Raw genomic sequence first — 27,992 nt, 5'->3', positions numbered from 1 at the left:
CTGCTGGCAGATTTTCAAAGAAGATGCCCGGCCGTGCTTCATCCTGACGCACACTCTCCCGCTCCCCGATAACTGTAAAGTCCAAACAAACCCTGCCAGGGCCTGCAGAAAGCGCAGCGCTTCAGAGGCTGGCACGCTTTCCCCCTTCCTCCCCCGGAGCGGGGAGAGATCCCGGCACCTCTGCCGGTGATGTCAGTGGAATCCTGAGCCCCATCCCGCTCCGCGGCTGGGAGAGGGCAGACGGTGCTCTCGGCAGCCGGGAAGAGCTGGGGTGTCCCCGCGGGACCACGGCGGTCCGGGACCCCCGAGGCGAAAGCTCTCTCCGCGCGCGGGGTCCCGGCAACCGCGCACGCCGCCCCCGCTGGCACGCGCCACGCTCCGCCCTGGAAGCCGCTTTGGTCCCAGCGCGGGGGTGCGCGGGGGGTGAGAGCAGGCCCGCTCAGCCTGATTTACGGCTCTGCTGAAAACCGCTTCGTTCCCGCAGCAGTAGCACCGTCGTGGCAGCAGCAGCAGCTGCAGCAACAAGTCGGGTAAGTGGGCATCTGCGCCCGCGGCCCGGCCCAGGGGGCGCGGCAGAGGGGGCCGTCCGGGCTGGGCAGCAGGTCCCGTCCCGCACCACGGCGGGGAGCTGGGCATCTCGGCCCTCGCCTGCGGGCACTCGTGTGCGCACGTATCCACTCTGGCACCGGCGGGCTGGCACGCAGAGGAGCTGGGGTGGGGAGAGCCGGGACCCCCGAGGCACACTCATTTCCAGCCTGCCCCGCTTAAGGCAGAGGAAATTAGGGCTTGTCTGCCAACCCTGTGAACTGGGGCCCCCGCTGGGCTCTTGAAAGCTGGCGCACTCCCGGGGTGCATCAGCACGGGTTTCCCCATCCGGGGATGCCATTCCTTCCCCATTACTCCCTGGAATTCTGGTACCCCTTCTTTCACGTCTGGCCTGCGTTTTCGGCCAGAGTTGGCCTCCTGTCCCCAGAACACGCGTGTTTAAACAGCTTGCTGTAGCACAGGAAGAGGTTCCCCTCTTTGGGGGCAGAGGCTTATTAACATGGAAGCTTTGTCTACTGTGTGGGGACCACTGGCACCTCTGCTTTCAAAGAGGTTGAGGGCCCAATAATAGTACTTTTTAGCCAAGACCCTTGGCTCCCTCCCTTTGGGGTCCCGTGCTTATTACTTACATTTAAGAAACCATTCCTGGAGGGACTAGATATGCCCTGCTGGCAGAATTGGGCTGCTAACAGTCATCTGTTGCTAGGGTTAAGAAAATAAATTTCTACGAGGAAATAAGAACTTCCCTTTACTAAGAGTTATGCTGTTACCTACATGGTTCAAACTTTGGCCACCCTAGAGGTCGTCATGTTAAAACAGGATCAGAGTCGAGACAAATCCATCCAGAACACTCTGTTTTAGTAAAACCTTATCTGTGGCCCCACTTAGTATTTTGATACATTGGGTTTCCAGATTTCAGTAAATCTGGAGTATTAGGGGAGCAGCATTATTATGATAACACTTTAATTTAAATCATCACAGCAATAATTTTAAAATTAAGGGCAGAAATCTCAGATTGAAAATTTTTCAGCTGATAGTGTGCTTAATGCCACTGCACTAGTTTGAGTGATACTTTTCCTATATTTGAGAAAGGTTGCTGAGTTTGCTGTCTTAGGACCTGTTTTGACAATTCATATGAGTTTCTCTCTCTCTCTCTTTTTTTTTTTTTTTTCATGTTTATCAGGGTCCTCAGTAAAATAGTGTGTGTTTTTGCAGTGACTGTACTAAATTCAGGAGGGCAGGAAAGTTGAATTCCGTGTGGGAATCTGACACTTCCTTTTGGCCTTGGATTAATTGCTTTACCTCCTTGCTCCAGTTTCCTCATCTGTGAAAAGGGAGTGATAACCATCTTTTTTATCTTTAAGTAGGGGTTGACAGACTTTTTCTGTAAAGACCAAGTAGAAAGTATTTTGAATTAGCCTGCTATAGGGCCTCCATCTCAACTATTCACCTCCATCCTTTAGCTCAAAGCAGCAGTAGACAATATGGAAATGAGTGGAATGTTGTTGGATTTGGCTCTTGGATTATACGTTTTAATTTTAATTAGTTATTATATGTAAAAGTAATTTGGAATTTCAAAGCCTCTGTCCCCATGGAGATCAGCTCATTTCAGTAGTATTTTTTTAAACAGACATGCAAACTACTTGTTTTATTCTTCCCTGCCCAGGAACTTTTAGAGTAATGCAACAGAAGGCCTTTGAGGAAAGCAGATACCCCTGGCAGGAGTCCTTTGAGAATGTCGCTGTGTGCCTGCCCTTCCGTTGCCCGAGGTGTGGGGACCATACCAGATTTAGAAGCCTGTCCTCGTTGAGGGCCCATCTGGAATTTAGTCACAGCTACCAGGAGAGAACCCTCTTGACAAAATGCAGCCTCTTTCCATCCCTCAAAGACACAGACCTGGTCACTTCCTCCGAACCCCCGAAACAGGGAAAACTGCAGAGCTGTGGCAACATAGTAAAGCAGAAACCGAGCTATGTTAACTTGTATAGTATTTCGCACGAACACTCCAAGGACAGGAAGCCATTCGAGATGGTGGCAGAGAGGCCTGTGTCGTACGTGCAGACCTACACTACAGTAGACCTACGTGCAGACTCGCCGGATGCCCCGAGGGCCAGTCCAGGCCTTCCTGCCCCAGACACCAAAGCAGCTTTCGAGGCACATGTCAGAGAAAAGTTCAGTCGGATGGTCGAGGCTGTGGACAGGACCATAGAGAAGAGGATTGATAAACTCACCAAAGAACTGGCCCAGAAAACTGCTGAACTGTTGGAAGTTCGGGCGGCATTTGTGCAACTGACGCAGAAGAAGCAGGAAGTTCAGAGACGAGAGCGAGCCCTGAACAGACAGGTGGATGTGGCCGTGGAGATGATCGCAGCCCTGAGGCAACGCCTGACGGAATCCGAAGAGGAGCTTCTCAGGAAAGAAGAGTAAGTGGCGTTGAAAATGGATGCTAACCCCTTGCTTTAGACACTTCCCACCCACTCCCACGTTACACTCAAGTGTGAAGCATAGTTTGGTTTTAATTGCTTGCAGGTACCTTGCTGCAGTCTCCCATTGATATAGTTGAATGTGGGAGACTCAAGACTTTTAGTACAGTTTACCGTCTCTGCTATGGCCTCCAGCTCAGCAACCTGAAAGTTGAAATATTGTATTCCTTCTCACCTTAGAAACTGTAGACATTACAAATGTCTACTACAAGTGTCCTCTGTCCATGGTGGGATCCATTCCTGGTGTATGTGTGTGTGTGTGTGTGGGGGGGGGGGTAGGGGGTGGGGGGATAGGGTGTTGAGTTGAATGGGAAGGCAGAAAGGGAGTGCTGGGCACCCTGTCTTATTGACAACTCCATGTAATAAAATCAAGAACATGAGATGTTGTCTTATTCAAATATAAAAATATAGTCTGCTGTTGCTGCTAAGTCGCTTCAGTCGTGTCCGACTCTGTGCGACCCCATAGATGGCAGCCTACCAAGCTCCCCCATCCCTGGGATTCTCCAGACAAGAACACTGGAGTGGGTTGCCATTTCCTTCTCCAATATGGTCTAAATATAAATAATTTTTGCTTCTTAGCCATTTTGTATTACCTGTCTGTGTTAATTAAATATTAGTAGCTGAGAATCTGTTAATAATAATTTTTATTTCAAAGAAGCAGACATTAGGAAACCCAGAGGAAGCATCTGAGATTGCCATACTTTTATGATTTAAGTTTGAGAATTTTCTTTTTGTAAAATACTAGACTTAGTCATGCCTGCTTGCAGAGTTGACGCTGGTTTTTACAAATTACAGGTGATTGGAGAAGCTGTTAGTTTAAAAATTATCATACTTGGAAAAGCATTTCCTTATCAATAAGTATGGATTCATCTCAAACTAGAAAAGTATATGTAACAATGCAGTGTTATATCCCAAATGCAGAATGTTGGGTTTAATTTTAAGTGGAGGCTCAGAATTCATAGAACCAAAGGAAATAAAAATTGATTGACTGAAACAGCCTAAAAGGAAGGTTTTCAAATAATTTGAGGTGTGCTATACAGATTGACTTAATTTCATGCTTTCTTTGTCCTCTGGCACTCTTCTATCTGGTGTTGTCTCTTAAAATGTAGTAATTAAAGCTTCCTCCACTTGGTAAGAGGCTGAGAAATCCTATGTATTAAAGAGATCATCACTTGCTATTACTAAATGCTTACCGCCTGCCTGGAGAAAAAGCCTGCACTGCTCAACTAGATACTTTTTTTAAATCATGTGGTGAGGACAGATTTGAATCAGCCACTGATTTACTTTACTCCTATGGAAATGATCTCCTTTGAAAAATGTCTCGCTCTTGGCTCTTGGTATTTCCTGGTGGGAAGTTAGTGCCTTGACTTGCTGTAGCACCAAGGGTGAGTAACACTGCACCACTGAGGAAACGGCAGATGGCATTGCTTTATGTGCAGAGAAGAGCGTGGAGCTAAATTTGTGACATTTCTGTTTGGTGGAAGAGCAGTCAGTTTAAAAGGCAACCAAATTAATTGTGTGCATTTATTTATTTGTCATGTTTTATTTATTAAGTACACAAGTAATAAGGGAGATGGGCTTTGGGGTGGTGGTTCCCTGGAACATGGGAAAACAATACGATGGTAGGGAGGAGCATATGGTTAGATCTGGGTTATTGTCGGAGAAGGCAATGGCACCCCACTCCAGTACTCCTGCCTGGAAAATCCCATGGGCAGAGGAGCCTGGAAGGCTGCAGTCCATGGGGTCGCTGAGGGTTGGACCCGACTGAGCGACTTCACTTTCACTTTTCACTTTCTTTTTTTTTTTTTTTTAATTTTATTTTATTTTAAAACTTTACATAATTGTATTAGTTTTGCCAAATATCAAAACACTGGAGAAGGAAATGGCAACCCACTCCAGTGTTCTTGCCTGGAGAATCCCATGGATGGGGGAGCCTGGTGGGCTGCCGTCTATGGGGTCACACAGAGTCGGACACGACTCAAGTTACTTAGCAGCAGCAGGTTATTGTCAAGGATCTAACTTTCATTTTGTGTTCGAGGGTGCTTTATTATTAGAAAAATCACTGGTCAAATAACTTCAATAAAAGTGGGCCATGCATGAATCAGCAGTGATAATATGTTATATATGGTTAATCCAGTGCTGTTACCAGAGGACCAATTAGAAAACTAAATATATTCGTAAAAATAAGATTTAACAGGGCAAAATTGTATGTGTTAAAGTCCTCCCTCCTCTTCAGGTATCCCCCTCCCCATTCTCTGGAGACAGCCACTGTTTAGGTCAGTGGATATCCTTATGGACCTTTCCCGCATGCATACAGTCATAGGTACTTTATGTGCACGTATAGAGTTACTGTGTTTTCCCAGTGGAATCATGACACATACTGTTCTAATCTGTTTGCTACTGAGGAGTACCTGGGTTTTGTTCCATTTTCCTGGTATTAAAAAGTAATGTCTCAGTTAATGTCCATGTACATATATCTTTGTTCACATTTTGGGGTGTATACCTAAGGATAAATTATGAGTTGAGTTTTAGTATGACATTTTTGGACTACCAGGGGAAAAACAGCAGTGACAAAAACAGAACAAAAACCACTTTAAGTGAAAATGTAGTGAAACTGCCTTAAACTTTTAAACATAAGATAAACAAAGTCTTCATTTTGTTACGCATTCGTTTGGCCTGTCCCATTAATTTCTGTATTCATGCCTCAAATAATCACTCTTTCTGTACATAAAATAGGACTGAAAGAGTGTTCTTTCCAGGAAGGACAGTGGAGCCCTTGGTCTGAGAGAGCGACTGTAGCCAGCGGCCTCGGTGGCTAGAGCTAGCCCCACCCCCACTGCAGGGTGGGGAGCAGAGCAGGCCAGCTGTCCATTTGTCATGCCAGGGTGACTGACCAGATGAGCCTGGCTCAGCCACGCTCCTTCCCCCCTCACCACTCCCTTCCAGTGCTGTGGCTTCCACCAGAGAAAAGAGGTGACCTTTCAGGTACGGAAGGCCCTGCCTGCCCAACAAACACATCAGGAGCTGTGCTCTCCTGTTTGTTGTTGTTATTGTTTGTTCACTAAGTCTCCAACTCTCGCAACCTCATGGACTATAGCCTGCCAGGCTCCTCTGTCCATAGGATTTCCCAGCTCAGAATACTGGAGTAGGTTGCCATGTCCTCCTTCAGGGGATCTTCCCAACCCAGGGATCGAACCCACGTCTCCTCAGCTCTCAAGGCTCATTTGTGAGAAAAAGTAGGTTGTTACAGTCCCATTTGAAATTGACTTAAACTCCGGGGACCCTTTAAGATACAGATGGTAGATTTGGTTTAAAAAATAAGCAGACTTCTAGTATTTTGACATTTTCATGAGGTTCTCTTGATTATGGATTTCCCCCTCAACTTTAAAATCCTTTTTGGGACTTACCTGGTAGTCCAGTGGTTAAAACACCGGACTTCCACTGCACAGGGCACAATTCCATCTCTGGTCTGTGTTTGGGAACTAAGATCTCACAAGCCGTGCAGCATGGCTGAAGTAAAAAAAAAAAAAAAAATCTTTTCTTCATACTGAAATAAAAGACTTAAGGGCTGATTCTGCCTTGAGGCCATCTATAGGCTGAACCAGCTGGGATATAGAAGTCATCTTTATGCTGTGTAAGAGATTGTTTGAATTGGCAGAGTTTTGTACTTCTGAGCGAGTCTCATTGTACCTCCACAGAGAGGTATCTCTGTTTTTGGAGTGCACATCCAAGAAAGAAACTGCCCATTGTTTTCAGTCTGTGCAATTTTAAAAGTCTTATGCAAACAGATACTGTATTTACTTGTCCCAGAATATTTAGAGCTTGTAGGTAGCACTGTCCATGATCAGGTAAATCGACCCTGGCCAGCCTTGCAGTAGGGTATCCCTTAATTAGAAAGATAGACATGGATTGGATTGTAGCTGACTCCTGGCCGATTTGGTTACCTGGGGTTCAGAGGACATCAGTGTAGTAGCAGTAATCCTAAATTTACTTCATACTCAGGTGCTGGCAAGGTTGGAAAGCCCTGCCCGAGCACCTGTGATGTGCCCAGCGCTGTGCTAGGTGTGTGTGTGTGGTGTGGGGGCGGGGGGAACGCATAACATTCTTGGTCCTTTTCCCTAAGAAGCTTCCACACTACATAGGAAGAATAAGTCATACCCATGTTCAAACTCACTGCTTAAATACAAACCACGGTTTCAAGCTGATGAACATTGGAGAAAGGGTTTTCCCTTGTGTTGAGGCCACACTGAAGAGTGAGGAGGAAAGGTGGGATTTGCACTGGTAGTCAGAGGACAGTGACATTGAAGGACATCAGAGAGGTGACTATTAGAGATGAACCCCGAGGGCACTGTGTACTTTCCGTTCTGGAAAGAAACCATGTTCATTTTACACATGTCAGAAATAACGCCTGAAACAGTAGAATGACAGGGACAAAAATTTAGTAACAAACCTGAAATGGGAACCCGAATTTCTTGTCTCTTTGCTGAGTGCCTTTTCCATTAATTCACTCAGCCAGACTTTTGAAAATGGGTTGCCCAGAGCATCAAGACTTAGGTAATACTAAATCTGGCCTGTTTTGGAATGGGCTTACTTCTCTGCTGTGTTGAGAGGCCTGGCATGGTGACATCATTTAGCATCAGAAGTGTTGGGAAATGGGGAATGGCGGCATCATCAGTATAGTTATGATATGAAGCTCCTGGAACATCAGCTCAGGACTTCTAGCTTTCAACAAGGGCTGTGAACATGGCCCTCTAGATGTTCATGCCCAGTCAGGGTGGAGTATGTGCCACTGCCAGCCTTGGATGGCAGTGAGGGGGACTCTTTGTAGTTCCATGTCGTTCCATACTCCTCCCTTGCAAGCTGCCATAGATATGACCTTTACTTTCTTCCTTCGTCATTTGTCCTGTTCCCAGGCTGGTGTCGGCCAGAAGACAACTCTTTATTGAGTGCCTACTGAGTGCCAGGTACTGTTCTGGGTTCTGGTCATACAGTGATAACCAAAGGAGTCCAGTTCCTGCTTCTATGACAGGAGTAGATGAGCAGATAAGTCAGACATTAAACATCATGAGGGGTGTGTTAAAAGAGACATCCCAGGGGTGGCTTGAGCTAGGAATGGCCATTTAGGTTTCTATCCAGAGCTGGCTGTCGAATGCTGTCCTTTGAAAGACAAGTTTGACTTGGTAACTTCCTTTGCACAACTGAACCCACTTTCCCATCTTTGATCAACTAAAGCAGTGAGCGGGCAACTTGGTCTCCAGACTGACCCATAGCTAGGAAGCAGGCTTAGAAAATTCACGTTAGATGGAGAGTTCAGTGGAACAGCGAGGTGTCTGCTCCATGTTTTAATGCATTTATTTGAATGGAGTCCTCCCTATGCAGGCTGTGCTCCGTGCAGACTTACAGACTAATGTAGGAAAAAACAGGATGTCAAACATGCCCTCTTAGATCTCTGATAAAATTTGGAGACCCCCCCCCAAAATTTTCAAATTTTGTAAAAGAGATCCCACCTCTATTTCTGTAATAGGTACCTTTGTTGTAGGTCACTTACTTGTTTTATGCCCCAGTACTTGTCTGGAAAAAGAGACAAAGAAACCTCAGAATCTTTTAGTCAGTTACAGATTTTTGACTAAAGATGGAGTTATTAATAACACATTTCATGCATTCAGCAGAAATTTGTGGAGCCCCTTATCTCTCATGTCCGTCCTCCCTTCCCCTTCCACCCTCTCTGTCTGGACTGAGGGGCTTAGGATGTGGTTTTGATCTATTTAGAGCAAATAAGAATAATTTGATTTTCTTCTTCTTTTTTTTTTTTAAGTCCTTAATTAGAATTGTATTCTTTTTGGTGTGTTCCAGGAGGTCATGAAAGAAAGATGAGGCAAAGGGCTGACCCGAGTGGAAGTGTGATGTGGCTCCTGACGTGTAGCAGGTGTGGATTCCACCTTGTGGGCCCCTCCAGGGACACAGGAGCTGACCCCGAGCTCTGAGTGAGCAGCCAGGCTTCCAGCACTCGGAGGCGGTTGGCTCTAGTTTTAGGATTTGCCTCATGGGTGACATTACAGTCTGTCTGAGGTGCTCTGTGATCAATAGCTAGGCTATTTTTAACCAGGGGTATTTTTACCGTTTCGTATACTCTGAAGAGGTTCATAAATCAGTAATGCAAAATGAAATTTAAATAACGGGGTAGAGCTTTGCCCTTGGGATGGTAGCTGTTAAAGTGTTGTTTAAGAATAGAAAAGAGGCATCAATTTTAGATCCCACCTCTATTTCTGTAGAAGGTACCTTTGTTGTAGGTCACTTACTTGTTTTATGGCCCAATAATTGTCTGACAAAAGAGACAAACAAACCTCAGAATCTTTTAGTCAGTTCAAGATTTTTGACTAAAGATGGAGTTATTAATAACACATTTCACGCATTCAGCAGAAGTTTGTGGAGACCCTGATGTGTTCTGGTGTCACGCTAGGGGCTGTGGGAGTCGCAGTGAAGAGGCAGGCCAGGACCCCGAAGTCCCTGGTTTTGTGGTTGATGGTGTCGATGGCACACTAGTCCCTGGAGTGTGCTGTGGCAGGCTACCAGGTTCTGCGGAAGAACACAGCAGATCGCCTCGCCCACGTCTAGGGGCCGGCCTGTTGGGAGCCTGAGGCTAGAAGGATCATTAAGAGGGGGCTTGTGAAGGGACCCTGGTGGAGGGAACAGCGTGTGCAGAAGTAAGCATCTGGCTTGGAGGCTGAGGGGAGTGAACTAATGCTGGAGCAGAGAGGAGGTGATGTGCCTTGATGAGGCCCAAGGTGAACTGAAGGCTCACAGGATGGCCGTGAAAGCTGGAAATGGTTTGTTGACAGTAGATTACAGTGGGTGATATGATCAGTGTGCCGTCCCTCAGTAACAATGCACGGTTCACTGCCAGTGTAAAACCGCAGTGAACACCACAGAGCGTTCACATGCATTTCCCTCTGTCTCTCCACCTGCTTCTAGACAGTGTATCTTTGATTTTTCTGAAATTAACCTGTCTGTAACCTACTTCTGACGGAGAAGGCAATGGCACCCCACTCCAGTACTCTTGCCTGGAAAATCCCATGGACGGAGGAGCCTGGAAGGCTGCAGTCTATGGGGTCGCTGAGAGTTGGACACGACTGAGCGACTTCACTTTCACTTTTCACTTTCATGCATTGGAGAAGGCAGTGGCAACCCACTCCAGTGTTCTTGCCTGGAGAATCCCAGGGACGGAGGAGCCGGGTGGGCTGCTGTCTATGGGGTCGCACAGAGTTGGACAGGACTAAAGTGACTTAGTAGTAGTAGTAGTAACCTACTTCTGAAGAAGTAACTGAAGGGATTCACTCTGTAATAAAATGAAGTATGACCTATGTTTTAGAGCTTATAGCTATCCTGCAAATGAATGAGTGCATAAGTGAACAGATATTTCTTTCTAAATAAAATTTTATACTGAAGGGGCTTTTTCCCTTCATGCCTCCTTCTAGACTTTTTCTGTATACCTGTGCATCTCAGGATACTGACAGATTTCTAGGTCTGCAAATCATTCAGCATGATAACGAGCTTCAGGCCAGTTTCTTGTACTGTATACTGGTATCTTTTTCCTTTAGTATCAGATATTGCTTTAAATAAAAGTATTCTCCGTTGAAGCTTAAAACCTTGATTTCAATCATATTTAACCTTTAAAAAAAATAAATAATAAGTCAAAAATAGGGCTGGAAGCAGCTTAGAATCAGTTAATTTTCCCAGAGCTGGTCTGCACCCACACCTGGGTTGAATTTCAGGTTTGCCCTTATCTTCTCATCTGCCTTCCACCTTTGCACTGTATTCTGAGTCAGTATTGAGAACTTAAAACCACACGTCTTTTACTCTGCTTTCTGATAGCATCATGTTGTTACTCTTTTTCTTAGTCACATTCAGCTTTGTAACTTCATGTTTGTTTCTTTGAATGTCTGCGTCCCTACTCTGTGGGGAGTCTGCCTTACCACAGCTGGATCCAGCCCACCACCTGCTTTTGTGGAGCCCCTGTGCTAAGAATAGTTTGGTTTTTTTTTTGAATGCTTGAAAAAAATTCAAAAGGCAAATAATAATTCATGACATTTGAAAATTATATGAAATTCAAAATTCAGTGTCCATAAATGAAGTTTTATTGTTACACAGCCTCTGTGGCTCTTTTGTGCTAGGCAGACTTGAATACTTGCAACAGAGACCATATGAACTGCAGAGGTTAAATATTTACTTCCTGGCCCTTTACAGAAAAAGTTGGCTGACCCTTGGGTTAGACAGTAAGCTTCATGAGGACGGCCACTGGTTCATAAGTGCTGTTGCACTAATCCCAAACCTGGTAGCATTCAGTAAATGTTTGCTGAGTTACTGAATAGTGGAGTAAATAAATTTAGGGATTCTGGCTGCACTGTACAGGGTTCTAGCCTGTGTTGTCCACCCTCATCTGAGTTCTGAGATTTAGGATCACTGTGTATATGGTAGGGCTTCCCAGGTGGCGCTAGTAGTAAAGAACCCACCTGCCAATGCAGGAGACGTAAGAGATGCAGGGTCAGTCCCTCGATTGGGAAGGTCTCCTGGAGAAGGAAATGGTAACCCACTCCAGTACTCTTGCCTGGAGAATTCCAGTGGACATAAGAGCCTGGTGGGCTACAGTCCATAGGGTCGCAAAGAGTCGGACACGAGTGAAGTGACTTAGCGTGCACTGTACATGGTATTGCCAAATTCAGGCTTAAATTGAAGAAAGCAGGGAAAACCACTAGACCATTCAGGTATGACCTAAAACAAATCCTTAATGATTATACAGTGAAGTGAGAAGTAGATTTAAGGGACTAGATCTGATAGACAGAGTGCCTGATGAACTATGGACAGAGGTTTGTGACATTGTACAGGAGACAGGGATCAAGACCATCCCCAAGAAAAAGAAATGCAAAAAGGCAAAATGGTTGTTTGAGGAGGCTTTACAAATAGCTGTGAAAAGAAGAGAAGTGAAAAGCAAAGGAGAAAAGGAAAGATATAAGCATCTGAATGCAGAGTTCCAAAGAATAGCAAGGAGAGATAAGAAACCCTTCCTCAGTGATCAGTGCAGAGAAATAGAAGAAAATGATAGAATGGGAAAGACTAGAGATCTCTTCAAGAAAATTCGAGATAGCAAGAGAATATTTCATGCAAAGATGGGCTCAGTAAAGGACAGAAATGGTATGGACCTAACAGAAGCAGAGGATATTAAGAAGAGGTGGCAAGAACACAGAAGAACTGTACAAAAAAGATCTTCACGACCAAGATAATCACGATGGTGTGATCACTGACCTAGAGCCAGACATCCTGGAATGTGAAGTCAAGTGGGCCTTATGAAGCCTCACTACCAACAAAGCTAGTGGAGGTGATAGAATTCCAGTTGAGCTATTTCAAATCCTAAAAGATAATGCTGTGAAAGTGTTGCACTCAATATGCCAGCAAATTTGGAAAACTCAGCAGTGGCCACAGGACTGGGAAAGGTCAGTTTTCATTCCAATCCCAAAGAAAGGCAATGCCAAAGAATGCTCAAACTACCACACAGTTGCACTCATCTCATACACTAGTAAAGTAATGCTCAAAATTCTCCAAGCCAGGCTTCAACAATACGTGAACCATGAACTTCCAGATGTTCAAGCTGGTTTTAGAAAAGGAAGAGAACAGAGATCATATTGCCAGCATCCACTGGATCATAGAAAAAGCAAGAGAGTTCCAGAAAAACATCTATGTCTGCTTTATTGACTATGCCAAAGCCTTTGACTATGTGGATCACAATAAACTGTGGAAAATTCTGAATACCAGACCACCTGACCTGCCTCTTGAGAAATCTGTATGCAGGTCAGGAAGCAACAGTTAGAGCTGGACATGGATCAACGAACTAGTTCCAAATAGGAAAAGGAGTACGTCAAGGCTGTATATTGTCACCCTGCTTATTTAAATTCTATGCAGAGTACATCATGAGAAACGCTGGGCTGGATGAAGCACAAGCTGGAATCAAGATTGCTGGGAAAAATATCAATAACCTCAGATATGCAGATGACACCACCCTTATGGCAGAAAGTGAAGAACTAAAGAGCCTCTTGATGATAGTGAAAGAGGAGATTGAAAAAGTTGGCTTAAAGCTCAACATTCAGAAAACAAAAATCATGGCATCCAGTCCCATCACTTCATGGCAAATAGATGGATAAACAGTGGAAACAGTGAGACTTTTATTTTGGGGGCTCCAAAATCACTGCAGATGATGACTGCAGCCATGAAATAAAAAGACTGTTACTCCTTGGAAGAAAAGTTATGACCAACCTGGACAGCATATTAAAAAGCAGACACATTACTTTGCCAAGAAAGGTGCATCTAGTCAAAGCAATGGTTTTTCCAGTAGTCATGTATGGATGTGAGAGTTGGGCTATAAAGAAAGCTGAGCACTGAAGAATTGATGCTTTTGAACTGTGGTGTTGGAGAAGACTCTTGAGAGTCCCTTGGACTGCATGGAGATCCAACCAGTCAATCCTAAAGGAAATCCGTCCTGAATATTCATTGGAAGGACTGATGTTGAAGCTGAAACTCCAATACTTTGGCCACATGATGCAAAGAGCTGAGTCTTTTGAAAAGACCCTGATGCTGGGAAAGTTTGAAGGTAGGAGGAGAAGGGGATGACTGAGGATGAGATGGTTGGATGGTATCACTGACTCAATGAACAGGAGTTTGAGTAAACTCCGGGAGTTGGTGATGGACAGGGAGGCCTGGCGTTCTGCAGTCCATGGGGTCGCAAAGAGTCGGATATGACTGAGCGACTGAACTGAACTGAACTGTACATGGTATGGCAGCAGTTCTCAAACTCTTTGGCTTTAGTTCCCCCTACACTCCTAAAAAATCTGAGGACCCCAAGAAACTTTTCTCTGTGGAGGTTTTATCTATCAAGGTTTACTATATTAAAAATTAAAATTTAGTGAAGTAAAAAGGATAGTTATTAATTCATATAAAAATAACAATATTAAATCCATTACTTGTTTAACACAATGAAAATATTTCAAAAAAGAACAATTTTCCCAAAAACAATTTAGTGAAAAGAATGGTTTTATTTTCGAAATTTTGGAAATACTTTTAATGTCTGGCTTAACAGGAGGCAGCTGAACTTCCTTAGTTCTGCCTTTAATCTGTTGCAAATTTGTTGTTTTGGTTGAAGTAGCTGAAGGAAATCTAGTCTCACACAGATAGGTAGTAGGAAAGTGGAGAGGTACGTTAATAGCCTTTTAGAGAATGGTGGCTATTCTGCTCTGATACTGTGCCAAAGCTTGACAATTGGTAGTTTCTCAAAGGTTAATTGCAGTGTGGAATCTGAAACCACACCAGTGAACAAACATTTCCTCCTCCCCTCCATTGAAATCCATTGGTCTGCCTTGCACTTTGAATGGATATTTTACTGTTAGGAGTATAATTATTTTAAAAAGCACAAATGCAAAGTAGTTAAAGCTCTTTCTCTTTCATTCAGGAAGTTCACAAGATTCCTTGGGGAAATAGGTGTTTCTGGATATTGTTAATCCAGACTGAACAGGATGTGAAAAGGGGGATGTGAATATGTGCACACATATTATTCCACTGTTAATCACCAGCTTTTATTCCTGTTTTTATCTAATACAGATACCCAAACACAGTCTCAGTATGATGAACTTCTCCAGCCCTTTTCTCGTGTAACTTCTCTTTTAGAATTAAATCATCACTGTTTTTTTTTTTTTTTTAGTTGATGTGAAACATCCATAAACTGAAATCAGGTTAGTATTGATGCCAGGTTGTTTGGAAAAAAGGATATTAATGTCTTAGCTTTAGGGCACAAGATAATTGGATGAGGGAGGTTAGAAAAAGATGCTTCTTTTTTACAACATGACATAACACTACATAATCAACTAGTGGCATTAATGTTTTAAAAACTTTTATATGAAATAAAAAAGTTTCATATGGAACCAGTTATAAAACATCACATGATGTAAAAATACAGCCGCAATCATAAGCTGCAGTGCATTCAGATTTGTTTTCTTGCTTTTGAGATGTTGATCCTGTGGGATTAAGCTGTCAAATACTGATGTCTTATACTCTAAACTGTATAGCCTGAGAGCCCAAGAATAGTAAATATGTGCAGGAAAAAAAAAAAAAAAGACTGGAAAAAGTACACCAGAATCTTGACAGTAGTGACCTCTGGGTTATGGGACTATGGGTCACATTTTGTTTCTTCTTTGTCCTTTTTAAACATTGATTACGATAAATATTTATTGAGTATTATGTGTCATGTATTGAATGATGGAGTTACAGTGAAAAGGTGATTGAGCTTCTGCTCAGTTGGGTCTTCCATAGATCACTTTTTATATTTCTCATAATAAATGTGAAATACTTCTGTAATGAGATAAATATAGTAAATATTTAAACCAAAATAAACTGAAAAAATACACTGGCTCTTTTTTCTACGTTTTTGGTTTTGGTGGGCAAGAGGGTTGTGGGTTTCTGGTTGTTTCTCCTTTAAGTACCAGTGTGGAGATGCTTCAAGAGTCAGTTATCCTGAATATCACTCTCTTTCTAGAGGACTCTTTATTACGGGCTTGATTCCACATAAATTGAAGCCGTGATTTTGGAAAGAGGAAGGAGTAGCCATTTCCTGGGCTTTGTTTTTGGTGGTGCTTTTGAGCCGTATGAAGATGTTCCATCCAAAGGTTCTCTACTATAACTAAGGACCATGACAGGGCTGCATGTGACACCTGGATGGACCCTCACTGTTTTGCTGCTGGTTAGGGGTTTTGTGACTCACCTAGGAGGCAGAGCAAAGGCAAATGACAGCAGAACTTGAAAATTGGCGTCTCTCTGTGGCTTGAACAGCTTTGAAAGTGTACATCTTATATTCAGGGCTCATGGGAAACATCTGGAAATAGAATTGGAACTTAATTACAAAAGAGAACTTTCCAAAAGGACTCTTACTTCTTATATGTGAATACTTCTTAGCTACTGAAAGATAATGGAATTCTTATGGGCTCTGAGTTTATATTTGATCTGGATAGGAAACTAGAACAAGTTTGATGAGTAGTTTTTTGGAGTGAATCATTGTTAGAACCAGTCTTTTTTCTGTTTGTATAAATATATAATTGTGAAAGTTTTGCAGAGATGCTTGACTCTGTAGGAAGTGTCAGAAACTTTTCAGTATGGCAAAATACAATGTAATATATTTGTGAGAGAAAAATCATTACTAATTGTAAAAGTGGCCACCTGACTAGTTGTACAGAATAAAGGAGTTGGAAGTCACCACCAACTTCCTGAGCTGAACATCCATGAAGTTGTACTCTCAAGAAATTATGGAGCTTAGCAGAAAATAAAAATCAAGTAGAGGCCGAGAAGATTCAGAGAAGGAATAGAATTTAATTGACTATCTAGAACAAATGCCTGAGGTTAGATTTAAAAAAAAATAGGATTTGTTCATCTAAAATGAAAGAGGTTTAGGGGACAATGATCAGATTCTTTAGAATCTTGGTTCTGCATGAGTAGAACATGGCCAGAAAAATGAGGGACCACTCCTTGAAGGTTGAGAGTTCAAAGACAACATAAATATTGTATCCAACAGGTAATGAAATTATTGAAGTCATTTGCTCCAATGGGTGTGACAAAACATACAAAGAGGATGGCCAGAAAGATCATGATTTGTTATTGCGTGAGGCAAATCAAATAAGAGAATTGTGATACTGTGTACCTACTGTTGGTGCTGACTAGTGTGTGTGTGTATTTGTAGAGATGTTTGTGAGGACGATTACCAAATGTAAATGGTGATGGTCTTGGGATAATGGGATTTTAGGTGATATTTTCATTATATATTTAATGTGTTCGAATTTTTAATAAACAACTTATTTAGTTGTAACTCAGGGAAGTATTATTTTCATACTTGCATTAGAAATAAGATATAAAGTAGTAATACAGTTATTAAAATTTTTCTGGATTTGTGAATCACAATGAATTATGTAGATGAAGGTATTTTGCTCAACTTTTTAGGGAGGGGCAGCCTGCAGGTTGCTTCTCCTATGTCAGCTATAGTAGCTTCCTCAACATACCTTGGATCTACTCAAGATGGCAGTTCTTGGACTGTTTTATTCTTAGCTCAAAATATACTATTGGACATAGACTATTTTATATGTTCTGGTGCTCAGTGTGGCATCTTGCTTCCATACTTCCCTACCTGTAGTCTTTTCTTCCCTAATAGCCAGACTTTTAAAATACAGGACAGAACTTTTCTCAGAAGCGGCCAGTGGTTTCCCGTCTCATAATAAAATCTGGAGTCCTCATGCTGACCTGGGAGACCCTACCTGGTCCCGGCCTCAGCTGATCTGCCCTTCCCCGATCTGCTCTGTACCTGAGACCATTCTGCATGTTCCCGCCAAGGACCCGGCTTGCTCTTCCCAGCTGTCTTCACGGCTGTGCTTGCTTCCTGGTGTCCATTCAAATGCTGCCCCATCCAAAAGGTGGATATCTTTGCTGTCTACAGTATCACTTACTCCTTTTCTTCCTCTGTCAGTCTTTGTCCCCTTACACCCAGTTTCCATTTCCTCCTTAGCACTAATCACCAACTGACACATATGTTTATTTTATAGTGACTATCTTCTACTAAAATGTAACCTCTCAATGCAATCACTAAAATGTAATTTTATGTCTTTTATCATGGCTATGGCCATACCATGTAGGGCAGTGCCTGACACATAGTAGGCTCTCAGTAAATATGAGTTGAATGAATGAATTCACAACCCACTCCAGTATTCTTGCTGAAAAATCCCATAGACAGGGGGGCCTGACGGGCTGTGGTCCATGGGGTTGCAAAGAGTCAGACACAGCTGAAGTGACTGAGCACAACACACACGGCCATACTACATAGGGCGGTGCCTGCCAGGGTAGGCTCTCGGTAAATATTCACTGAATGAATGAATTCCTGTCTCAGTTCTCCGTTTTGTGTTCTGACATTTTTGCCTTGCAGAGAGGTGGTTACGTTCAACCATTTCCTGGAAACAGCAGCTGAGAAGGAGGTTCAAGGAAAAGCTCGGCTGCAGGACTTCATAGAGAATCTGCTGCACCGGGTCGAGCTAGCGGAAAAGCAGCTGGAGTACTACCACAGCCGGCAGGGGGCCGGCCCCTGCGGGGACCCCCGAGAGCACGCGGTGAGTCCTGCAGGCCCGGCGTGAGGGTTGTGAGGCGACAGGTGGGGTCAAGGACAGAAGAAAAGGGTGCTGGGGAATGACTTGCAGGAATTTCCTAGGCATCATTTGAAAGCATGGCCCCAGCCACACCTGTGTTGCGGAAGTGAACAGGTGAGCCTAGGACACTTGGGAGTAAGTGAGACCCTGGATGCCTGGTCTCCAGTTCTTCACCTCCAACTCCACACCAGGCTGAGGTGGTAGAAATACGTTTATGTTGCAGCGTAACAGTTTGAAGTATCCAAAGAAATCATCTGTCCCAATCATGTGTCAGGTGGATAGGAAGTTATTAGTATTATCCTGTTTTTGAGCTCATCAAGGAATCGTCTGAAAACTTTCATGCTTCTTAGTTAGCGAAAGATTTAATCACTTTTTCCCCCCTTAATAGGAAGGAAAACACTTGTTGGTATTCTCTCTAGGTGAAAGATTCTTTAAATAGATTTTTAAAAAGACTAAGCAAAATTCCCAAATGGTATTCTATAATAGGATTTTGCATATGATTTTACATATGGTTGCAGGGACTTAAACCCCCAGAGCCCAAATGAGAACCCTGAGTATAGATGAAGGTCCAACTCTCATAAGTGGCTTGATCAAGGTTGCCTGGACTCTTTGGAGGGTGGGTGGGAGGTGGGTGGTTTACAAATAAGCACACTTCAGATGAGGGATGTGGGTGGTCACATTTACTGCCCATACAGTTTCCTTGATGGTATAAACAACAAAGCCAAAGAATGGATTTTTGAAAACCTAAAGTGGTTTATTTATAACATTTTCATTATCAATTGAATTCTGTTTATGCTTAGCATCTTCTCAGAAGATTTAAAAATTATTCTTTTACTAACCCCGAAATGAGGAAAAGATTAGTAAGGTGGCTGTTGGTTGATTGAAAAATTTAGGCTGAGCAGTCTGGAAGCCAAGATTTAACAGGAAACGTGATTAAATAAACAAAGAAGGAATGAAATGAAAGGCAGGTGGATAAAGAAGGAAGACCAGAGGGAGAGACACAGATAGCAGGAAAGTACAGAGACAAGGAGGAAGGGAAGAAATGAAGACTTACACAGTGCTTACTGTAGTAACATTCACTCAGCCTTACAGCTGTGCAGTTGTGCAAGCCCCTGTGCAAGCAACTGTGCAAGCGGTCAAGAACAAAGTAGATTGGAAGGAAGTCAGTGTGTTATGCCTATGAGCTTTCCGTAACTGTCATCAAAGCAGTTTTAGCTACCTGACGTATTTGTTATTTTCTGGGTGGGTGTCTGTGGTCTCCTGAGAAGGAAGCTTTATTCCCCTCCTTGGTTCCCTAGTCACCTCCTTGGGAAACTACAAGTCCAGTCATAGACAGAGGGACACTCTGAGCTCTTCCCTGCCTCTTCCTCCCACTTTGCCCTCTCTCAGGAGTGAGGTGTGGCATGAGATCATGGAGACCAGATGTGAGGTGAGCCCACCTGGCTTCTAGATCATTCCCACCCTGCTTCTGACTGGGTGAGACAGTTTGTCTTCCTGGGCCCATCATTCTTCTATAAAATGAAGTAGTTGGACTAGATGCTCTATAAGGCTTTAAACTTCTCAGATTCTCTGATCATCACCTGACTTTGGTGGTTAGGAGTTCTAAAATTAAAATGTAGCCATAATATTTTCAGTACTTAGGCTTATAAGTAACGTGCAGAGCTACGAAATGTATAAATTTTTATTGTACAAAATTAAGAAGTTCTTAAAGAAAGAGAAAAATAATAGAAGGCAAGGAGAGAGAAAGGAAGCCCATTAGTTCTTGCCTTTATTTGTATTTCTGTGTTCACTTCCTCTGCTCACTTTACTTTTCCAGCTTGGAAACTGAACACCTTTTAAAAGACATAGCCAGTCATTAGTTCTTACCTGCTTTATCATATAATCAAAAGTCAAACAGCTCCCAGCTCTTGTAGTCAAATGTATAGATATAAAATTATATGTGTGTGTGCTGCTGCTAAGTCACTTCAGTCGTGTCCAACTCTGTGTGACCCCATAGACGGCAGCCCACCAGGCTCCCCTGTCCCTGGGATTCTCCAGGCAAGAACACTGGAGTGGGTTGCCAGTTCCCTCTCCAATGCATGAAAGTGAAAAGTGAAAGTGAAGTCGCTCAGTCGTGTCCAACTCTTAGCGACCCCATGGACTGCAGCCTACCAGGCTCCTCCGTCCATGGGATTTTCCAGGCAAGAGTACTGGAGTGGTGTGCCATTGCCTTCTCCTATACGTGTGTGTAGGTACACATAATGTATATATGCACACATGTACACATAAATATATGTATATATGTATACATGTACATACAAATATGGTAGGACATGTAATAGTAAATATTTATGTTTTTGTTCTTTATGTCCCAAACATGACACCATCTGCCTTTTTCAGATTTAATCCACATAGGAAAGAACTTAATTCAAGTCAAATAAAATACAGTTGAGACTGAGTGGGAATTTAGAAATGAGAGATGTCTGTAAGCAGGGCATGATCAGGCTGTAGCGAGGTAAGCTGACTTTTGGAGGGAGGACACATCGCCCTGAGAGGTGTCAAGGATGAGATGTTTGATTTCTGAAAGAATGGGCAGATGTGGTTTTCCCTGTTTTCACGTATAGTCCTCTCAACTCTACTTTGGGCCATAATGTGCCATGTTATGAGACAGTCTACGAATCCTAAAATCATTTTTCCTTTTAACTTAGTCTATTTTACATAATAAAATACATTTACCATGTCTTTGATGTAATCTAACTACTCAGTCTGGCCATGGAAGAACTTGGACGCTTTTAGCAGGATAAGCCATGGGTCATATCTGTAGTAACCTGTTTGGTTCAGCTTAGAGAAGGTGCAGGCCTCTGGAGCCTCAGCTGTGCCTGGGAGAGCTTCTTGCCCGGGTGCACCCCAGGATGGAGCAGAAATTTCAACTCCCGGCACCTAAACTCCCTCCTCCAGAACCGTGGGTAATGCCATCCCCAGCCTGGCCGGCTCTCCCCATTTCCACCAAGGCTGCTCTGCAGAAACAACACTGCCTCTTCATCTCCCTTCTTCCCTGCCTCCCTCCCTCCCTCTCTCCTCCTCCCTCTTTTTCTCATTACCCCTCCAGAGAGTAATGACATCTTTAGATTGATGTGTACCTCTATTCTTTCTAGCTTTAAGATTCTTTTGTGCACTAGAAAAATTTCCTTCCCCCTCACAATTAGCGCCTTTTCTGAAATAATGTTTCGGCATTAACCCCCTTGAGCATTTATGTTCTTTTTCACCTGGCTGATTTCTAAAAATGCAATGTGCTTACTCAGATAATTTGTCTGTATGCTCTGAAACATGCTGTCGAATTAGACACAAAGTGACCTAATATACCATCTGCCAGAATTACTCACAGACCTGCTCAAATAGAAGGTCATGAAATAGCTTGGATAATCTTATTTTAAGCATTGCATTTATTTCCTGCAGGTTGCTAAATTAGTGCTAGCAGTAATTCATTTACCGTATTTATTGGGGACGCAGCGCTTACTGGGTGCTGATGAAACTGCTGTGAACGAGATCGATGAGGTCCCTGGTCTCAGGGAGGAGGGACACACAATAAGCAAACACATAAGGAAGATAATTCCGTATAGTGAATAACTACTATGAAGAAAAAAGTAAGATGACACGTTTGAGATGGTCACTTTAGCTTTAGCAAAAAGCTTTCGAGAAAAGCCCTGCTGAGAAGGCAGCATTTGCACTGTGACCTAAATGGCAAGGAGGCAGTTCTGGAAAATTTGGAAGTGGAGCATTCTAGGCAGAGAAATAGAAAGTGCAGCTGCCTCAGGAGGGAATAAGCTTGGCACATTTGAGTGGCGGGAGATAAGTTGGAAAGGCAGGAGGGGTCCAGATCAGGCAGGAGCTTCTTGGTCATATAAGGAATGTGGATCTGTTCCATCACACGTAGGGAAAAACCATTGGAAGGTTTTAAGTAGGAGATGATCTATGTTTTAGCAGAACCACTGTGCCGCTCTGGAGGAACTGATGGAGGGATGCAAGAATAAGACATGGGTTATGTTGTGGCCGGTGAGAGGGGACAGCAGCTCAGATAGAGCCAAAGTAGAAATAAAAGGTATAGGGTATGTTCTTGGAGGAGAATTAACAGGACCAGTTGGCCTGGATGAAGGATTAGATTTAGCTGGTGAGGGAAACTGAGGAGTCAAGAACAAATTCATGGTTTTGGCCTAAAAAGTTGGGTATATACAGAGAGGAAAGTTGGAGGAGGGCTAGGTTTCCAGTTTCCCAAAAGCTGTCATATCCTGAGACACCATGTTTGTGCTTTAGAAGTACTTAGATTGGCTCTCAGTACAAGGTTATTTATATTTTTTTCAACCAGAAATGTTGACCAGGGCCTCTCTTGATACCTATTGTCATACCCTTCTCTCCCTAAATAAAAAGACAGAGTAGTTGGACCAGGAAAAAATGGAGGTAGGTGGATTGACTGAGTGGGAAGAGCGTTTCCATCTGCCTACAGCTGTGGATCCAGAAGGAACACTGGCCTCTTGTGTTCACAGGGAGGAGAGCAGAGGAAATTCGTTATCACAGGCACCACCTCTACCCACAAACCTCATAATCCGTCAGATCACTGTTGGCCTTTTCCCCAGTAAGGGAACATGTGTATGTGTGTATGTGCGGGCATGCGCAAACGCGTGTGCATGCACGCGCACACACACACACACACACACACTTTTGAATAAAATTCCAAAGGGAATTATGTACCCATATGCAGCAAATCATCACATTATGTGTTTACATACACACATAAAGTTGAAAACATTTTGTTATATCTCTATAACAATGATTTTTTAAGTGGGGAAGTATTTAAAGGAAGAAAAACCCTGTAAGTTTTTACAGTTTATAGAGACACTGAATCCATTCAAGGAGCCCAACTGATTGGAGCAGGGAGTATGGGTGGACTGGAGGAAAGAGAGTAGAAATGCTGATGCCTCCAGAGTTCCCAGAAGCTGCCAGTCTGGTGTTTGCTGGGGCCTTCTTTGTATATTACAAGACCTCAGGACCCTCATGCAAGGAAGGTGCCTTTTGCTGTTCAAATTTACTAATCCCATGCCAAACCCAGCCAGCGTGGACAGGGTTGGCAATAATGTGACATTCAGTTGTGTCCCAAGGCAGAAGGCAGGAATTCTATCTCACCTTCTTGGCCACCAAGAAGTCTGTTTAAGAACCCTTTCTGATTTGCTGCTGTCTACGGCTTAAGCTGCATACAGAAAACTTGGAGGAAGATCCTGTTCTGTCAGGCTTGGCTTTTTGGGTGACTTGAGTATAGCAGGGGTGGGTGTTGGCCATCCTGGGCCAGGATGGCCCTTTCTCCACATTCTCTTTGTCACCTTCTTCTTCTGTCAATCTGCCTGTCAATGTGACAGCACTTCTTTTAGTTGAAGGCTGCATGCGGGAGGTTGGGAACTGAAGCTTGGGAATACACTGAAAATACACTTGCCTATAAAGTGTTTGGTGACATCTGGAACACAAAATGATAATTATCAATTTATTCTGCAAATGGTATTCTGAGCCCAGCCACAAAAGTGCATGCAGATATTTCAATGAGAGTGGAAAATTATCTCAATGATAGATGGCCTCAGGACAGTTGTGGAGTTGGGTTTTTGTGTGCTCTCATTTTAGAAATGATGTATTTTAGGCAATAAATAAATTTGTGCCAATTTTCCCTTTAGTTGATACACTGTGACCAGTCATAGCTGTGTAAATTAGCTGCAAATACAGCTTGAATCAATCGAGAAATAATGGCACATCATTCCAGTTTTTAAAAACATGTTTCTTCAAATGTTGTTCTCTTGAGGGGCTGTTTAACTTTTTGAAATTTTTGAGATCTGCTGATACTGGCTTCTTGGAATTCTCAGAACAGGGAGCCACAGAGGCTTCCTGAGTAAGCAGAGCTGAGCACGAACTGTTCTTGTTCACTGCAGTGATGGATGGTGCCATGGGCTGTGCTCCTGATAACAGTCACTGGCTTCCTTAATGGGAATACAGTTTCTGAAAAACATAAGGAGGATTTTTATAAAACCAAACCCAACCTTTAAGTGAAAGTAATATTTTGTCTTGTTTTCCTTCAGCTTACAGATATCTCCTCAAATAGGAAGCCCAAATGCCTGTATGTATATCTTTTTATACTTAGACCATTTGATTAATGTTTGCATGACATGCCTTCCTGTTACACTTTTTATGGTATCTATAATATAAATGTATTTGAGAGCTTCAGGTGAAAATTTACCTGCTTATTTACCTTTCTAAAAATGTGGATGTGACTTTTATGCTAATGGTCTATAAGTATATGGCAGTATGATAGTACTACAGGAGTCTTTTTAAAGTATTGTGTAATAGAACTTTCTCGTATTGTGCTATCGTGTAGTCATAGTAACCCTATAGTGCTATTAATGTAGTGTGCACACTGATATATATATTTTATACATAAATTTATACTGTGAATCATATACTTTATGATAGCTGTACTACAGATTTGTTTGAATCCCCTAGAAGTCACTTAAATAGTCAAAAGGTTTAGGTTCTGGTCTCATCTTCTCCATAGACCACTGTTTGTTACCCTCGATAGTCATTTAGGTTTTCTATGCCTCAGGTTCTATCACTGGTAAATAAGACTAGTAATATCTCCCTGGGAATTTAGTATCATGAGATCATTTTCATGAAGGCCATCGTATCAATGTGGTAGGAAAAGTATCAGTATACAATATATTACTTGTTTTACTGGAGCATTACTGCCACCTTAGCACATAGAAGTGATTGTGCCATGAGTAGTTTTTATTCTATTAAAGACTTAAATCTTTCTGCTTATCTACCTCCTCCCACAATCATCTGTAGAAGCCGAGGGCACCTGCATTCTGTGTATAACCACCCTGATCTCAAGACCCATTTCCATCCAAAGGGAAGGATGAAAAAAGCCAAGGATGACAGAGCCAGCGTGCAGCCCGCTAAGTCCCTGCATGAGCAGACCGAGTCACCAAGAGAACTCTGCAGACCAGCAAAGAAAGGGGAGCCTCTGGGGTTTGGCCGGAAAGGCAATATCAGACCCAAGATGGCCAAAAAAAAGCCAACAGCCATCGTGAACATCATCTAAAACGGTGGGTGGTTCTGGACCACAGCACTGGGCTTTGGGAATTGTGTTCTAGGGGCATCAGTAGTGTCCTTTTGGACATACTGCATTATAAAACATATTTCATGTCAATGTGGGCATTGACCTGGATTAACCAGAATTTAACAAATGGGAATCTTGGTGAACCAGGCTTTTTTACAAGTCCCTTTTGGAAGCAGGAGGCAGATTACAGAATTGTTTTTAAAATAATGAAATCAGTCTTATTCCAAAGTTTTAGTAAAATGAAGCTAGCTCCAGCTCTTAAAATAATTGGCCCAGTAAAATTCTATGAAATAAAAATTTTTTTGTTTTTAACCTCACTGTCAGTTAATTTGGGAGCCTCCAAAATAAAGCTTCTTGTTTCCCTGAAAATTCTGGTTAATCGAGATTCCAGTTTTTGGGTTGCTTCAAGAACTCATCCCATTAGACTTCAGTTGTCATCTCGACAGACTGTTTTCCAGTTTGTTCGATTCAGGTTTTTTGTTTCTCTGGATGCATGTTCATTCTTATTTTGGTGCCTCTCTGCTTTCTTCCTTGGCTGAGTATTCTGCACTCTAAGACTGTGCTGCCAGCCTCTATCTTAATAGCTGCTTATACTGCTGAGGTTGGGGAGGACAGTAAAACCCTTATGCTCAGCACCCGTCGGCAGTTCAGGGTCAGAAAGGTTAGATACCAGTGGACTACACAGTTAGTGCATTGCGAGCCACCCAGGAGACACCACAGATGTTACTCAGCTCTTTCCTAAGACCTGCTCCCCCGGGTGGTGGGGTGGGGGGTGGTTTATTAGCAGCCTCTCTGTCAGCTATAGGCATGACTTTCTCCTTGCTGGCCTGACTTTTCCATCTCTTGCTGCTTCTGTGCCATTTTATGACTAAAACACACGTTCTTACCTTTCAGCCGAGTACCTGATGTATTTGTTGTATATGGCTTTCTAAAGTGATTTCCGAAATAAACAGTGCATGTGGGATCCAGAATCTGAAATCATCCTCCCCTCTCTGCCTCCCTAAAATGGCCTTTGTTTCCATAAAGAACCATCTGTCATGAACCTCCTGCTTTATAGTTTTCTTCAAGAATAAATTTCTGTGTTAGTTTTTAAAATTTAGCAATATCATCAGGTCTCCCGCAGAGTTTGTAAGTGCTGACATTCCTTTGGAAACAAGAACAGTTATGTCCACAACTATATACATATAATATATATATAACAAATACAAAATGTATATGTCAAGTATATTAATAATTTATTTTTAAATACTCATGAAAAAGGTGTATGTTTGTGGTGGGTGATTTTTAAACTATATATGTTCATGTAAATTGAATTCTCTGATTTTAGAAATTAAAGCTTAACCTAATTAACATTAGTAGGGTTATGATTGTTACTGCAATAAGCATCAGATTAGCAGTGCATTAAAAATAGGTAACAAAACAATTACGTAAAATGCCAGTAAATTGAAAAGTGTAATTTATACAAATACTTTGAGCCTATCATAGTGAAAATGTTGATTTTTGAATCTTCACTTGACTTTCAACTCATGGGGATAGGCCCTTCACGTGGTGTATAGGCAGCTATCAAGTGGTAAAAAACATTGCTGTGAATATCACTGTTAGGATGACACGGTAAAAACTGTAATGTTAAAATAACTGTTTATTTGGAGAATTAACCTCTTCCAAGGTTATTTATTATTGATGTTTATACCATGATTGCACTTACCTTTTACATACTAAAAATTTGACTGGTTTGTTGTATTGCATGCTCTTTGTCCCATAATGTGTGTGTGTAATGACAGTAGTTTGCTTTTAAAGGTAGTATAAGCCAGATTTTTTTCCCATTTTATTTAATGTAACTTACGTTTTCAGTTTTCATTTAATATGCCTTGAGGGCATGACAGCTCTCTCTGACAGTGGTACCCAGTGATCTTCAGAAAGCACCGTAATGCCCTATCTACTCTGTGTACATTATACAAGACAAATGATTTTAAGGTTTATTATATTAAACTTTTTTTAAGTTGCAACTAAATTCTGATCCTTATATAAGGAAATGCATTATGTATATTGTGCTTCCTTAGAGACATAAATTTGGTTTTGAAACATGCGAGCCACCTCATTCTAAGGGATATCCCATTTACCTGCCATGGCCTGAGCCTTGTGCCATGTCCCACTTGGGTGTTATTTTTAAATGCATTCTTTGTGCTCATGGGTAGTCAACCTCAGAGTTGGTCTTTTTCAGAAATCACCAAAGTTTTCTAGGAAAACATGTTAGAGTTTAAACTGAAGAATGGATCTAATTTTATTATTTGTTTTGTAAGGAGGAAGTCTTTGTTTCAACCTGCTTTCATTCTCTTTTCCCAAAACTAGGTTACAGATTCTTAACTGAAAAGTTCAGACTACTTAGACACTGTTTTCCGGTATTCTGCAGGGTCATTTTGTTGTATGGAAGTTGGAATATTTGTTCCTGGATTTTAAATAAAGGTTTTTAGATTATAAAATATTATAATAATAAAACTATATTTATGACTAATGTGTTGGTATGTTTTGTCTAGCTGAAATGTTTCTGGGGAGCCAAGCTGGTTCTTCATGAATAAGCTGTTCATTGTACATATACACACCATGATCTTGTACCTGTAA

General features: G+C 42.4%; 1 protein-coding gene across 1 annotated transcript; it reads left to right on the top strand.

Moving 5' to 3' along the window:
- Positions 1–27,885, top strand: ZNF365 (zinc finger protein 365). Its single transcript, XM_070364584.1, has 5 exons — positions 1–530; positions 2,213–2,969; positions 18,028–18,208; positions 24,337–24,374; positions 25,100–27,885. Exons 2-5 carry the CDS (start codon positions 2,227–2,229, stop codon positions 25,353–25,355), a joined length of 1,218 nt encoding a protein of 405 aa, XP_070220685.1. The 5' UTR covers positions 1–530; positions 2,213–2,226; the 3' UTR covers positions 25,356–27,885.
- The last annotated feature ends 107 nt before the right edge of the window (positions 27,886–27,992 follow it).

The sequence above is a fragment of the Bos mutus genome, chromosome 28 (genome assembly GCF_027580195.1).
Source record: "Bos mutus isolate GX-2022 chromosome 28, NWIPB_WYAK_1.1, whole genome shotgun sequence".
NCBI lineage: Eukaryota > Metazoa > Chordata > Mammalia > Artiodactyla > Bovidae > Bos > Bos mutus.
The sequence above is the reverse complement of the archived record's forward strand: the minus strand, read 5'-3'. Positions and strand labels throughout refer to the sequence as shown.